This window comes from Haliaeetus albicilla, chromosome 19, assembly GCF_947461875.1.
Source record: "Haliaeetus albicilla chromosome 19, bHalAlb1.1, whole genome shotgun sequence".
Taxonomy (NCBI): domain Eukaryota; kingdom Metazoa; phylum Chordata; class Aves; order Accipitriformes; family Accipitridae; genus Haliaeetus; species Haliaeetus albicilla.
In genome coordinates, this window is record NC_091501.1 from 5,921,228 (window position 1) to 5,937,652 (window position 16,425).

General features: G+C 44.5%; 1 protein-coding gene across 3 annotated transcripts in view; it reads right to left on the reverse strand.

The window, feature by feature from the left end:
• CHST11 (carbohydrate sulfotransferase 11) overlaps nucleotides 1–16,425 on the reverse strand; it is a 174,453-nt gene continuing 158,028 nt past the window's right edge. For all 3 annotated transcript variants that reach the window (XM_069807428.1, XM_069807427.1, XM_069807429.1), the window contains one exon: nucleotides 1–4,992. In XM_069807428.1, the coding sequence (XP_069663529.1) occupies nucleotides 4,144–4,992 (849 nt within the window). In that variant the 3' untranslated portion in view covers nucleotides 1–4,143. The remainder of the gene's footprint in view (nucleotides 4,993–16,425) is intronic.

Sequence of the window (16,425 nt, forward strand, 5' to 3'; positions counted from 1 at the left end):
AACTTTCTTTCTTCAATTTAATTGAAGTTACTTAGAAAAATAATCAGGCTTGAATGGCTTTTTTAAGGAAAGATTCATGAGCAGTTCACACTTGTGTTGGCAATGTATAATTTAGCTTTTTCCTTTATTAACAGTATATTTAGGTATGAGGAGATACTTTTCTACAACAAGCCTTCTACTGCATACAAATAGGTTAAAAAAAAAAAATCCAACCCACATCGATGTTAAATTATTCGTACACATTGTATTGTGCATGCATGTAAGAAAATAACACTCTCTGTAACAAGAGTAATAGTAAGGACAGTCCCTTTTTGTACCTGAAAAGTGCAGCAGACTACAGTGAAACCCTAAAACATCTGGGGTCAACTTACTTCTAAAAGCACTTCTGCTTGTGGATTATTTATTATTTCACTTGTTTTACACAGCGCGTGGTTCAGGCAGCTCGCACGTTTCTGTGATAATGGACATGGTTTATGAAGAGGCTGAAGCATGGACCAAGTCAGGGTATGGGGGAACCTCCTACCGCCCAGGAGTCACCACCGTGTTCAGATGGGCCAAATCCAGCCTGGGCACCAGGTAAAGGTGCTTGGGGCCATCTGGGGGGTGGGAACGAACCCCCGGCTGTGGGTAAGGAGCCGCAGGCGCTGCTGGGCTCAGCGCTGGCCCAGCCAAATGACAGGGAGGCACCAGCTGCTCGGAGATGGGGATCACTGCTCCCGAGCCCAGCGGCTTTTGAGGGGGCTGGGGGCAGAGGTGGGGAGCGGGACCTTCCCCGCTGGGTCCTCTCCGCGCTCACCACTGCCCGACCAGAACTAAACGCACATTCTTCTCAACCGGCAGCTCCCCGGGTGGCCCTCGCGGCCCCATGGGCACATCTGTATTTTGCATTTTGCTGGGGCTGCAGATTTGCCCATCTGGCTCCCAGGACCAGCCGTGGCCACAGCAGAAATGAACCAGGGAGGGAGGCAGAGCTCGGGAGCAGACCAGCCCCTCTTCTCCTCCGGCTGGGAAACCCAGTAAAGAGGTGGGGGTAAAACCAACCTGGTTCCCCAGCTGCCCCTGCATAGCAGGTAGTGGCCACCAGCTCGCTGAGATAAGGAGGAACAATCCAGAACACCCTCCTGTGTGGGTGCAGTGGAAAGAGATAGTTTTTGGCTCAGTCAAAACAACACACCCAGTAGACTGAAAAAAAAAGGCTATTTCTTAACATTTGTGGTCCAGCTCTGACCTGCCGAGGGCTTCATGCTCACCACGCAGGACACGATCGTAGCCAGCGTATCAGCTGTTCATTTTAAACGCAGACCTACAGCCCATTCACAGCACCCCAAAATGCATATAACACACTAAATGGACGGTTTGTAGTAGTTTGGGATCAAGGTTTTTAAAAGGCAAGTGACTTTTAAGTAGCCACTTAAGTCCAAATAAAAGCCATCTCAGTGCTGAGCATCCGCCCATAGGGCAGCCCTCTGCGGGGAGGCAGAATTTGGGTAATCAAACCCAAAGCTGCTGCTAAAAATCCCGGCTCGAGCAGCGCTCACCCCTCAGATCTCCTGAACATGTTTTTCACCTAAAGCTTTTCTATCATAGCTGTCAAATAGGGTTTTTGTGTCTCCAAAGCAGTGAAACTAAAGAGAGTATTTCAGAACAGACAAAACCATGGTGATGACAGAGAAAAGTACAAAAAGGAGGGGGGAAGCACACTCCCTTTGAAAATGATTTACTTTCTGAAGCAACTTTTTTCTTAAATGAAAAAATTCACATCACATTCTGTTGGAAGGATTAACAGCTAACTGAAGAGAGAATTGGACCAAAATATGAACACTGTCAGATACAAGATGAAACAAGCACACAAACAGCTTGCGGGAAATATTTGGGGGGGGAGAGGGGGAATCTACCCTCAGACAGATTTTTATTTTTTTTTTAACAAATATATAACCATTGAACTACAAACGAAAGAAAGCCAGGGCACACTGTGATAGGCACTTGCAACAGCTCCATGTACTCTAAATGAGACAAAACTGCTTTCAAGTAAAACAAGCCAGCAATCAGCAACCGCTCAGGAATTCAGAGCTGTCAGGCGCAGACAGCCGGCTCTTCGCTAGCCACTGGGTCAGCACTCCGGGTTATAAATAGGGCCTGGGTTATGAAAACTGTGGCTGTTCCAGAATGGACGAGAGATTTATTTGTAGGGTATGATAAAAAAAAATAATGACCCGAATCCTGGCTAAGACCAAATCCAATTGTGAAAGGACTTCAGCTGCTGTTTGTTATGTTAATTTGTTCTTCACTGAGATTTATTTGGCGACTTATTTTTATAAAATAAGATGGAACCTATTTTTCTCCTTTAACCACATATCTGTCCTGGAGACTAATGCAATTCAGTGGATATTACTGGCTACTGTACAATATGACATTTTCAAGATCCGGCTCTGATACTGTTAAAAGCAGCTCTGCCTTCAGCTGAGTTTATTCGAATCTTCACTAAGTTTTGGAATGGTTTGGTTTGATTCTAAGATTGACGTGCAGGCAAGTTCAAACCCCATTTTAACCATCAATCAACTTTAGAAGAGATTTTGGGTTCCCCCCCGTGCCTTGATTTAAGCCTCCTTTTGCCCATCGGCTGGCTGCCCTGGGACGGGAGAGCTTGGGGTGACTACAGACCAGTCCCCGGGCAGGCGCCGGCCGCCCGCTTGGCCGTACCCCTCGCCTGCCTCAAATTAAAGCAGGCATTTGGAGAAGCCTGTACTTCTGCTCACTAGCTTGCTAATAGTTCCGCACTGAAATCTCATTTTTCATTCTTTATTTGCCGTGAATAGATTACTACTTGCTTGCCCAAAACAATTGCTCGATATGCTACGCCTGGTACAGTCCGCCATCCCAACAAGGTGTTATCCACAAAACAACTGCTACTCAGACATTCACCTTAAGTAAAGAGGTCATGATCTCACACTAGAGCTGACTTAGATGAAATACTAACCCACTGGAAATTGGAAACATCCTTGTCAATGGTATTTAGGCATCAACTAAAGAAAAAGACGACTCCCTCTTCCCCCTAGGAAAAAGCCATGAAACCAGCATGCAGGAGGGTGAGACCTTTTTTATTGCCTTGCATGCTTAGAGATCAACATGAAGATGACTTTCTGACTTTTCAAATGACATGCCCACATCCTTTATAGCAATGTATCATGACCGGTGTCTTTCGAGCCAATTTCAGTTGTCCATCTTAAGATCAGATAGGGAGGCAAGACTTGCAGAGGACAGAGCTCTCCCCAGCCCCAGCCTGGATATGAATTATGTCAATGCTAATTGCTTTGGGCATTCAAAAATCTCTACAGTCACTTTCAAAATGCTGATTTTTTTCTGATGGACTATCTGCAAATCTGCATTCAATTAGGCTGGCAGGCTTCAAATTAAGACACAATGGGACTGGTCATATTCTTGATAAACTCAATAAGTCCAGACTTATAAAAAGTTCATGGTTTCTCTTCCCAAGGAATACATTCACATTTCTTTCAGTCATGAGTTTAGCTATCATGAATCTATCAAAATCTCTTTTACTTTTCCTTTTCAGGGCTAGAAAGACAGATTTAATTTTTTTAGTACACTTGAGTGCAATATCACTTTCTGAAGAAATTATTTCCACCACTCTTCTCAAAATGTGTGGTGTCAAGAACCGTTCCCATATTTACCTGCATCAATGGCTAATGGAAGAGTATTATTACCCAGAGACAAGCTCAACTGAGCAAAGCACAAAACCAGACTCCTTTTGTCCAAATGTTACCTTATCTCTGCTGCTGAAGTGACACCTACCAAGAGACCATGTTTTAAATAAGTATAAATAACATTAATTAGAATTGGAGCAATGCAAGATCAATGAAATTCACCAGAACACAATTAACTTTTTTTTAAAACAGTGTAGCAGTATTATTCATTTCTACAGCTAGATCGTCACAATCCTGTTACCCTGCAAAGAGAGCTGTCCTTTCTTACAGTTGATTTAAATAATTTTGACTGTGCTGCTCGCAGCATCATTCAAAAAAAAATATTAATTTACAAAATAACCCATTCTCCATATTTATTATGACAAATAAAAATCTTAAATAAAACAGGCTTTCTCTCCCCTCTCTCCCCCCAACCCATCCCTCATTCCAATTTCAGGTAGCTTGGCACTGAGTAATTGAACATTAAAAAATCAAGTTTGTAGACTTCATACAGCTGCGTTTGGTGCTCGGAGCTGATGTTCTGGAAGAACTCTGTGGTCATTTCGTCAGTAGTTCTCGTAGACTTTGCATAGGTGGGGAACTTCAGGTAGTTGCCTACTCCCGCCAGCTGGAGAATGTAATTCGAATCCTCTTCGAGCGTTTCGTATTTTCCTATGAGGTCGTAGTGGATGTGGCAAGGGTGGCAGAGGGAGTACACAGTCTGCCAGTGCTCGTTGAAGGGCTCTTCTCTTTGGGTGTGCGGGTCAATGAGATACGCCACAAACTCTTCAAATTTCACGTCATCGCCTTTACGCAGAGCTTCCTGGGTTGCGTTTTTCCTCTGGCGCCTCACGATTTTGGTGCCATATCGCTTGTGGAAGGAAGTGTTGTACTTCTGGGTGAACTTGTTCCTGTAGGCTGACACCAGTCTCTCGAAAGGCTCGCGAACAAAGAGGAACTTCATGTAGTTTTTCAAGCGGTGGTTGATCTCTGGGATGCTGTACTGGTTGAGGGTCTTCAGGTTCGAAGACACATGGGCTTCATTGGCTGGTATCTCCATTGGATCGCTGTACTTGCCTCTTCCCGTCAAAACCATCATGACTCTCTTCCAGTTTGTGCAGGCCACTTTGGGAACATAGCAATAGATCATTTCATGGTCTTCATCCACGACTAGGTGCTTGAGATCATTGGGTGTCAGCACACGGCGCTTCCTGCTAGATACGCTGTTTGCTCGGCACGTGTCTGTCACTTGGTCTCGTCTAATCTGATGAAGAATTGCTGTGTTGGACAACTGCAAAGAAAGCACAGGCACCGGTAAGTCAAGCGGCTGGGAAACTCTTACTGCCTTTTTGCTTATTATAGAAATTCATACAAAAGTAAATTACTGCCTGTATAGAACAGTTCATTATTACGTGGCTGAGTAAAATTGTTCCTATGCTGGAAGACACACTCTTTTTGTCTCCAAACTTCTTGATACGTGCTGCTTAAATGCTGTTCAGAGAGTGTCCAGGGCTTTGCTTTGAAGCCTTTGAAGGAGCACAAGCGCTCACACAGCCTGGTGGCAAGTGTATTTGCAGCACCCTCATCCCGAGATGCGGTCACTGCTTTTCTTAGTGCTGGAAAACAGATCTCCCCTCCACTCTGCAGTCCACCCCACGGCTACAGCAGTGCTGGACCCTGCCTGACCTTTTTGCTGCTAAGATGGGGTAGGAAGACATCAGAGTTGGAAAATTTGTCAGAATGAAAACAGTATGTGCTCTTGTTGCTGATGTCTTTTATGCTGGAGAATTTAATAATCGTGGCTTGTTTCTTCACTATGACCTTGGCAGAAGAAATGAAGCCCATGGAGGTTCCTGTTTGTCCTGGTTTTGGCTGGGATAGAGTTAATTTTCTTTCTAGTAGCTGGTATAGTGTTATGTTGTGGGTTCACTACCAGAAGAATGTTGATAACACACTGATGTTTTCAGTTGTTGCTAAGTAGTGTTTAGACTAAGTCAAGGAGTTTTCAGCTTCTCATGCCCAGCCAGCAAGAAGGCTGGAGGGGCACAAGGAGTTGGGAGGGGACACAGCCAGGACAGCTGACCCAGACTGGCCAAAGGGGTATTCCATACCATGGGACATCATGCCCAGTATATAAACTGGGGGCAGTTGGCCTGGGGGCATCACTGCTCAGGAACTAACTGGGCATCGGTCAGCGAGTGGTGAGCTATTGTATTGTGCGTCACTTGTTTTGTATATTCCAATTCTTTTATTATTATTATTGTCATTTTGTTATTGTTATTATTATCATTATTAGTTTCTTCCTTTCTGTTCTATTAAATTGTTCTCATCTCAACCCACAAGTTTTACTCCCCACCCCCCCCCAGTTCTCTCCCTTATCCCACTGGGTGTGGGGGGAAGTGAGCGAGCAGCTGCGTGGTGCTCAGTTGCTGGCTGGGCTTAAACCACGACACTGCTACTCCCCAAGGGGAACATCCACTCAGATGTGATTTCTTGAGGAGCAGGGAGAACATTAACTATAAATTTGCCTCTCTGCTAAAGCCATATTGACAGAGAAGGAAAGAGTGCATGGCCTTCTAACACACACAGCACTACGTTCATCTATAGCCCTTTATTATTTTATTAATAGTGCCCTAACTTTCTACTAATACTGCTGCTGGATGCTTTGGAGATGTTGTAATCTCTCTTAGGAGGGACCCACACGGCAGTGGCACAGACATGGCCACACTCTCACCACCAGCCTCCTCCTGCCCAGATTGTGTCCAGCAGAAACAGCGAGAGCTTCTGCTAAGGGAGGTAATGAGCTCCTCCGGAAAAGAGGGAATATTAGCCCAAGCAAAGGACCGTGCCGACGCAGGGCTCCTGTGTTTGGTTATTCAGAGCCACCTGAGGTGTCTCTGCATGGCACAGTGTTTTGCTGTGCAGCTGTACCCTCACTGCTACAAACACCTTTTTACATGTTCTGAATAAATTGCATCAAAGCAACAGGGGGGAGGTTTTGGTAATGTTATTTACATTTACTTAACACCACTTACCTGTGGATTTCAAAGAGCCTTACACTCAATAATTAGTTTAGCCTCAAAGCCAAGTATTAAGGCAAGTATTGACCTTCCTATTTCATAGGCAAGGAGGTCTGAGATTCTTTCTTGTATACCAAGTCTTTCAAAATGTTTATCTGCTACCTTCTAGTTAGGTTAACATGAATCACAGGCCACTGCAATGAAGCAGTTGCAGCAATGTAGACTGTATAAATCTGCTATGGGGATGCCTTTGGTTATAGGGGTCTTCCCCCTTGCCAGTATAACACCCTTGGCAAGTGGTTTTGCAGCAGCTTAGGGGTTCGTACTGAACCTCCAGTTCCTGCAGTCATGGTCAAATCTCTGCTTTCAATACCAGTAGTTAGCCATGATTCCTATCAAAAAAAGCCCTCAAAGAACAGGATCCAAATGCACTTTAGAGGCAAAACTCAAACTAAACGCCAAGATGGGACCAAGCCGGTTGTAGGATTTCTGAGTTTTAGACGGAAAGGAAATAGAAATTGTATTGTTACAGACAAGCCCTAAGAGCCCAGGTTTCACCCCCCCCAAGGGGCAGCAAACGCTTTTGCAACACGTGGGCAGCAAAGACTGTCCCTCTCTCTGAGCTGCAGTGGGTTGCAGAGGAATGTTCTCGTGGGATGAGCAACACCAAGGGGCTGGTGCACCTCAAATTTGGGCAGGAGGATTTTTTTCTTCAGGACAGCATTTATGTGCCAAGCCTGGGACCTCTGTATTTTGTACTGTGCCACCCACGGCTTCTCCTCTGAATTCCTTGATACTTTCCTCATCTCACCTCTTTAGCCCCTTTGTTCAGTAAAATGTTGGCTAATGGTTAAAACATGCAATAGCCCAGTGCAGCTCCTTTAGACAGCTTGGCTCGTCTTTTGTGCGTGTGTGGTATCCCCCTGAAAACCTCCCAGGTGCACTTCAAGGGCAGTTTTGTGCTCTAGTCAAAGAGATGAGAAGCAAGATGTGAAATATACTTCATGTTTCCTAGGAAAACTGACTGGCAGAGAGTTTCCAAAACAAAATGCTAGAACGCAGTTGTCAAGGTCCACACAGATTTTTGAAGAAAATTACTTTTTCTGTTAAAAAAAATATAAAATCCCTATTTCAATTTGTGCTGTCCTCAGAGACAAACAGAACTAATGGTCAGCTCTATACTGGTTAGAGTTACCAGTGAATAATTTTCAAAGAACTAAACAAAACCCTATGCAAACAATAGACGTACAAACTCTCTGCAGACAGATAAAATGGTGAAATCTCTCCTCCTGCAGATTTTCATCAATATTGTATAGCACAGTACTGCTGTTTGCCTCTGGTTTTAGAGTAAAAAAAATAAGACATGCCTGAATATACTGCTACATTACAATATGTTAATGCACTGTATTTGCTTTTCTGGTGCTGTTGTTGGGATAAATACAGAATTAAGTGGATGAGATTCTATGGCATGCATTAGATAGAAGGTCAGATTTGATAATCTAATGGTAGCTTCAGACCCTAATCTGCAGATGAATCTTCGTAGAGCTGTGCTTTGCTCCTGATTTCATTCCTACATCAATAGGCTAAGCACTTCTTCCCCTTACATTAACATTAATGAGATTTTCAGGCATTCGGAGTAAGGGGAAAAATGCAGCCTTAGTATTTGCAATTGCAAATGAGATTGTACTACATTAAATTCACTTAAAAGATGATACTTGTGCATTTTGAAGTGGTACTTGTCTCCCACTCTTTTTAACATGGAAAAGATATGAAGAAATGGCATACAAGTTTGGTCAGCTACATTTACTAAGTATACACCAACACCCCAGGGTCAGCTCTGCATGTGCTCTGGCCTGTCCGGTGGCACACAGAACACATATTAAATATCAATGTAATGTTAAAAGGGTATTGCCCTATTCTCATAAATTACAGTACCATTTGGTATGGCTGATGGATGAAGAACCATGTAGGAAATACAATTCTGAAAGCTCTGCTTCCCTTTTTTTTTTTGCCTATCGACTTCAGCTCATTGAAAAAAAAGGCCAATTTAGTGACTGTCCTGGAACGATGCCAACTGTATCAAACCCCATTTTCTTCTGCAGCTAACACACCCGATGCACCCTGAAGAGCTAACCTACCTGCTTCCCCCAGAGAAGCAAAGAGTCCTGCTGGCTCTCCTTGAGGTTTAATGGTAACAGCCCTCTCGCTGAAGGAGTGGGCGATACGAAAACCACACTCACACTGTGCTAGTGAAAAGTCGGGTAAGGCACCAGAAAGCCTTTCAGGGAGCTCCTGCAGAACCACCAAACTCTTCCTTGCAAGCTGCAGATCACAGAGGACATGCTCCACGGTCCCCAGAGCCTACAGCACCATGCGAGGTAATCATAACAGCATTTTTCAATTTGGTATTTTGAAATTATATATTAAAACTGAGTTATCTGATGCTAATATGGTCCCTCCTCATTTTAAGTTATAGGCAAGGCTTTTAAGCGACATAATAATTCAACTCCTGAAGCTGGTGAGGGGAACTGGGAAAGGAGTATGATTACACGAGACTTGAACTGCATTCACGTAAACTAGAGATCCACTTGGCCAGTGAAAATGTGCTCACAACTAACGAGGAAAATACACCCTACAGATTTAAGCAGCCAGAGAGATAAGATCCAAGGGAGAGCTGTCTTGAAACCCATGGATGGTGAAGGGTAAGTCAAACAATTTGGGCCAAGGACTGTCTTCCCCCAAAGCTGTTATAGATTTGGGTACAGCAGAGCTGGGAGAGCACAGCTGCTGCCCGGACACCGACTGCGGCATCTACGGTCATTACCTGAGGTCCCCGCTGATCCCTCGGTTCAAGAATGGCCTAAATCCACCCCACTTTGGGAGAGGGCACTTTTAAGCATGTGTGCAGGTTACCCTGAGAGCAGCGTGGGGATGGTGGTAAAGTCAGTGCTCCGGTCTGTCCTCTGACAGTTCAACTTGGACTTCAGCTGGGCATTAAAGGTTTTGGGAAGACATCTGATAAAAGCATCCATTCTTCCCTGAAGGGACTGACAACACCATAGATGCACTTGATCACGGGGTTTTTTTCCTGCAGAAGTTGTAAAGGGGGACAAAGAAGGGCATGTCAAGATCAAAGGTTTTTTTCTTTTCTGATGCAGCAACCGAGTTGAACAGGGAGGCAACATGAGCAGCGGGAGACTCCCAAGCTCAGTGGCATTTAAAGAAGGAAAAAAAAAAATAAAAAAAGTAGTCTGGGGACACTCTGATCCCAGAAGCTTCTCATCTCCATCAGTCCTAAACTAACAACAGGGGAGGAAAGCTAAGTCCAGCACACTCTGCTCATGTGGATGTCTTCTGCACAACGGGCGGGCAGGGGGCTTTGAGTGTAGTGCACTAGAGAATATCCTAACCAGAAATATATATGCTGACCAACTGACAATCATCACTCCGCGACATGCAAAGGTTATTCAAGGTAAATCACAGTAATGAGATGGGAGGTGTTTTCTTCTGGTTACTTAGGCACAGCAGGATAAAATAATCTTTGAGGGCCTTTCCAAGCTTGATGGCCAAGCATTAAGTTCAGATTTAAACACAGGACATTTTTAATTAATGAGGTTTTTTCTGAATATAGTAGAGTACTCCAAACTAGGAGCAGAGATCAATCCAGTTCATAGGTACCTGCACTGAAAGCACTTTTTTAATAGAAGGATGGAAATACCTAAGCGTCACTCAAAAAACCCATTAATTAAATTTTGTCTCGCTATACAAAAGTAGTGTGCAAAGAAGTGTCCCCCACACTTAGAAGGCAGGGTTTTATTTATTTCTATTGCACTGTCTGCAGCTGCTGCTAGTTCTGCATATTACTGTAACCAGGCTCACAACCAACCAATGTTGGGAGTGCTAACACGACATTTGGGCATGACAGACTAAAGGGCAAAATTATCCAAATTAGAGTGGAATAAGGAGGATAAGTACTGTGAATGGGGTTTGCAGTCCCATGCCCTGCTAAATTGCTTTTTCTCTTCAGTTTTGCATTAATGAAGACTTTGCATCTGTCTTTAATTCTTCAGTTACACTTGTGTTTGGGGTTTGGTTGCTGTCCTGTGCTAGATCTATGCAACTTGCCGCCGGGTTCCCCTTATCTGTGGTCCAAGCGGCTACCAACCAAAATCAGCTGCATCTCTGCTGAACACCCAATTAGGTCTATCCAGTAGCACTGTTAAGCTTAGCATAAACCCGAGCTTATCTCCACCAAATTCTTCTTAATGGTATTTGTTTAGAAGCTCTGTGCAGCAGGCTCACAATCCATTGAAAACAAGGTCTTAAAGTGAAAAGTGTCAGATAGACTAACTATAGGTGGCACTAACAGTCCTAGTTATGTGACATGGAGAGAGACTACTATTTCAGTTGACTTAAAATCTCTCAGGTATTATCAGCTCTCCTTTCCCCAGCCCATCAACCACACCATCTGAGTTCTAGGAGGTGTTTGTAATTCAATATATAAAAAGTTTCTCGGTATTATTTATATTTTCCCTAATGCTTAAGGGTTGGGTTTTTTTGAGCATGAGGTTACGTGCAAGCACATTTCCGATCCTGTTTTCACATAAGATTCTTGCAACCTTGATGGACAGTCTTGAAGTTACAAACATATTTTAGGCTATTTTAATACTTGGCTTTTACAATTTGCATCCATAACTACCCTACTCGGTATATATTCTATACACCAAATTCTAGATTTTGCTTAAAAACGTTCAGCATTAGACAATAAAGAGGAACTAGCAATTTTTCATACTTGACAGTCCAAGCATAAGCATTTCTCAAATCATCACAAATAATTATTACTCTTTGCAGACTTCTGCATATGACAGTCAGACAATTATAGCTATGGGAATCAAAACAGTGGATCTAAAAGAAGAATTGCATTTTAGATAAAGGGATTAAACTGACCTGGACTGCAATAATTTTTTTAAGTAATAGCTTTGCAACGTTTCATACTTTGATTTATTTCACATTTCATAGCGTATTATTCTTGACTTAACTTTTGCAAAGATTTCCAGCACTCAAATGAGAACCCCACCAAAGCCTCAATTAATATTGGTTCAGAGTTCAATAAAGCAGACTAGAAAGCACACCGTGTGTACTGGAGATGGAAAATCTTAACATCTTCCCGGACAGCTTGCAGACAGACAAACTGGAATACAAATTTGCTATGAAAATGTCTCTACAGAGTGGCTGGATAATAGAAGATAATAAAACTAATATTAACTTAGGAGCATTTTTACTAAGCAAGAAAATTTTAGAGACAAATTATATCCTCTGAAGGAAACTCTTGAAATATTACAAAGCTGCTTTCTTTTCTCCATTCCACGCATTGAACTTACTGCCCCACAGAGAAGATAAGGCTGAATTCACATTTTTTTCAATTCTCTGTATTTGCAGCCCAAGATAACCACATCATTTTCAGTTCCCACTATACAGAATGCACTGGGGCCATGAAAAGAAGGACCAAAGCTGTTGAGAGTAAAACAGTCATACACAGTAGCTGCTAGCACTGTATTGTCAAAAATCCTACATTGCTTCAGACATTCCCTCCTTCTTCTTCCTATGCATGTCCCCAACTTCGCCTGTGTGCATGCAAGTAGAACGGAAGGGTGAAATAATTCAGCAGGTGCATTACTTTGGGTTCGGAGGCTACAATTATTTGAATAACGACACACCCCAAGCCCACATCAACTCTGGCGTTCACTCTTCTTTGTCCAGGTACATCATTTGGGTGCTTGAAAAGAAACAACACTAAACCAGTCACAATCTGGCAGCAGACACACATGCAGCTGAAGATGCTGATGCTTTTCCTGGGAAAACTTCACAACTAGATCATTAAGTATTGGCCTTTTTGTCTTGGAGAGAAAGTAAAGTACCACAGTGAGCCTAAGTGATGCAAAAATCTCCTTGAAAAATCACAGACTGACATGAAGTGACACCAGCTGTATGTTAAAACCAGCTTCTTAATCAGTCTAAGACCCTGTCACACAATAAGGTATGGATTCAGGAAGAAAAGAGCAAGTCCCCTGCTAAATGCAACCTTCTCCTCTATAATCCCAAAGGTCTTTGGAAGCCTGTCCATTCCCATTCTCCCTGCTAGAAACTATTTGGTGTCAGGACTCGTACAGTACATCGGGTTTGGGGCTAGTAAGATAAACATATACATCCTCTAAAATGTCTCCTCTGAAAAAGGAGATGGAAAAGTTGGAAGTCCCCAGGAAGACCAGGCAGAAAGACCTACGGCCTGGCCACACAGGGAGTGAAGGACGTGCTGCCGTGCATGTTGCTGTTCTGAAGCTCTGGGGGAATCTTACAAACACAGGGCAGGCAAAACCAAAGTGACCGAGTTTAAGTGCAATACACGTGAGAGGTAAGAAATCACCAGGAAGGCTGGAGGAGCCTCAAGCTGGGAATAATTAAAGCAAAAAAATCTGCATGTCGGTGGGTTTCTTGGGATTTAACTTACAGAAGACGAGTTTGGAGGCTCGTGTCACGTGTACAAAGAGCACTTCACGGCCGATGCCGGCTGTCGGGAGAGGGAGAGAAGGGGAATTTGGCAGATGGCCAATCTTTTCTTTTGTTGTTGTTTTTTTGTTTTTTGTTTTTTGTGTGTCTTACAGCAAAAACAAGCAGATGAAACCCTGGGCCGGGACCTCGGCTGCCGCGGCAGGGTGAGGGTGAGGGAGCTGCGCTGCCGTCCCGCGGCGGAGGCTCTGCTGCCGGGAGGGAGCCCGACCGCCCCGCGCCGACGCTGAAGCGGCTCGCCGACGCTTTGACAGAAAAGGATGGCGCGTGATGAATTTGTCCGCTCCTGGCTCATTCTTTAAGTGCAGCCATAAATCACTGTTTGTATTAAAAAGCTGGAAGGTCTGGCTATCCTATGAATTTAATTTTAAAAGGAAAACTTTCTGGCCTTTCCCCTCCAACACACGCACACAGACGTGCGCCCACGTGATGGCTGGAGCTGAGCTCAGGCTCTCCGGACCTGTGCATGTAACCTGTAACGCACAGGGACACAACCACGGTCTTTCTAACCCTTCCCGGTCCCCAGGCATGGATGTTTCAGCTCCAAGCTACAACCAAGGGCTCCCAAAGCTGCCTCAAGTAGCCCTTAGAAGCCCCTACCTATCATCACCTCCGACGGACTTAATTGTGCTAACGGGTGATTGACAGACAAACAGCAGCAAGGAGTGAGTTTGCTCTCGGGTGGGTGGGGGACAGCAAGTGGGGACCTGGCGGTGGGACACAGCAGCGTGGCACATCCCAGAGTACGAGAGGCTGCGCTTGATCTTCTTGGCTGAGGGGGGGCCGATTTCACCCAGCCTTGCCTGGGAAAGCCCCGTCCTGAGGATACGCTACCGCTGGCTGCAGCTGCTTGGGAAAGGGCCGGGCTTGCAGAACTGCCTCCAGGGACCATAGATAGGGTCAAAGGGTCTTCCACAGTTTATCTCACGACTCCCAGGTTGTAATCAAGGCACAGATGAATCACGAAGTGGGACAACCCAAGCCTGGAGACGAGGCACATGTGTCGGGAAGTTCAAAGCCAAGGGAGTGACCTGTAGCTGCTGTACTCTGCTATTACATCTCTACTGTGGGAGCTGTAGATGTGGTTTTCAAGGAGAGGCTTGAGAACTGGTTAGGAAAAGGCATGCCACGGACATCTGCAAATGGTGCACCAGGAGGAGCACTGGGCTGGGGATGCATGGAGTCAGCCAGGGTGGAGCTGGGAGTAGCCCTTAAAAAACAGAGCAAGAAACTGCATTTTAACGTAGCTGGCATCTAGGAGACAATGGAAAAACTGACGTTTATTTCTCTGTTGCAAGAAGTTGTTGTAGTAGGGGTGAGAGAAACTGGGTGGAGGGGGGAAACAGGACAAAGTAGATACGTAAATACAACAATACATAAGAAATTCCACAAGGAGGAAGGGAGTAATCTTCTGTCTGGACTCAACTGTGGTTAGGACAAGTAGTAATAAAGCTAAACAAGAGAGACTCAGTTTAGATGTAGGAAAAAACCCAATAGAAAGGATAAGATAGGTCTGTCCTGAAACAGTGAGGAATCTCCAGCATTGGGAACCTCCACCTGCCCAAGAAGGTGTCAGAGGGACCCAAATGATCCGACCATGCAGGCAGGCATCTCCTTGCGGGTCCTTCAAGCTTCATGACCCTGGGACAGTGGCTTCTGGAAACAAAGCTCACTGTTGCAAACCTAGGCATTTTACACGCTTCGGAAGAAGGCTTTCAGCAAATGCTGCAGAGCCACACAGGCAGAGCTGCCAGTTAGTGCTTTGAATGAAACCTCCCTCAGGAAAAGGCAACAACATCAAACTACGGGGTGGGCAAAGACCAGGCAGGAGCTCAGATCCCACCATGAGAGATGCTGTGCGAGACCCTGCACAGGACACGGTGGAGGAGATGCAGGAGGCCTGAACGCCCGGAGGTGCCTGGGATGCTCGTGCCCCGCTCACGCCGGCAGCTCTGACCTGGCAGCAGATGCTAATGGATTTCTCGCTAACACAAATCCTCCTCCTGTACCTCTGGGTTGCAGCTTAGGTGTCACACAGTCAAGTAGAAACACTTATTTTCTTCTCAGCAGGATATCTGCTATTTTAACTGAATACAATTTACTCACTCCCATGCTAAATCAGGGTAATACATTTCCAATTTTTAACTCAGCATGCAACGCACCAATATTGCTGCAAAGCTTTTGAAAGCCAAATAGGAAAAACAGAAGGTAGTTGCTGCATAGCTGGTTTCTTTACATATAATTCGCAGGCTTTAGCAACCCGCTCAAGGAGAGGGGAACCCCATAATTACGTGTTTAGCCATGTTGAGTCCCTGTCCTCTTCTGACATCTCTGAGCAGTTCAGGTGAATGCTGCTCCTGCAAGCCAGGGATACAGGCTCAGGCCCCCACCAAGAAATGTGCCGGTTTTTTTTAAGGTAAGACGCTGGAAGTAGGAGTGATCATGCCCGACGGTGTATATCCCTGCTGTAAGCTCTCCCCTGTGACAGTCACTTGCTGTCTAACTGGATGGTGCGAAGGACTGGAGGAAATGGGGAAGAGAGAGCTGGTCTCACCCCCAGCAGGTTGGTGGGAGAAACAAGAACAGATTTCATCTCCTATCTCAGTATGACTCTTTTTTTTCTTGTCATGATTTGAATGAATTCATCCGGACACAGACTGGCAAAATACCTAAATCCTTTAGATAATGGATTTTCTTCTCCTCAACTAAACTCTTACAAATTAACATTGAATTTCTTTTACTTCCCCTTGGTGAGATTATGTTTTGCTCAGACTAAACCTTGCTGTTCCAAAGTAACTTTTCCTGGCACATTTGTCTGTGCTGGTCACTACTGTTCACAGAAGGCAACTAACCAGGGTTGCTCATTCTCCACAGCCTTAATTACAGTTAACCAGAAACTTCACCTTTCTGCTGCTGTACAAAAAGAATTAGATAACCCCCTGCTTGAAAAGACAAAAGGCCTTTTCTATTAAAATGCTAGCATCCATTTATAATCTTAATTACAACAGGCTTCCCAGGAAATCTTCCTGTCATGGAATGAAGTAGTACAGAAATAAGATTCTGGATTAACACGGCAAGCCTGTTTCATCAATAGCTTCTTAGGTCTGATTTGTTCTACCCTGAGATAAATACCAGTG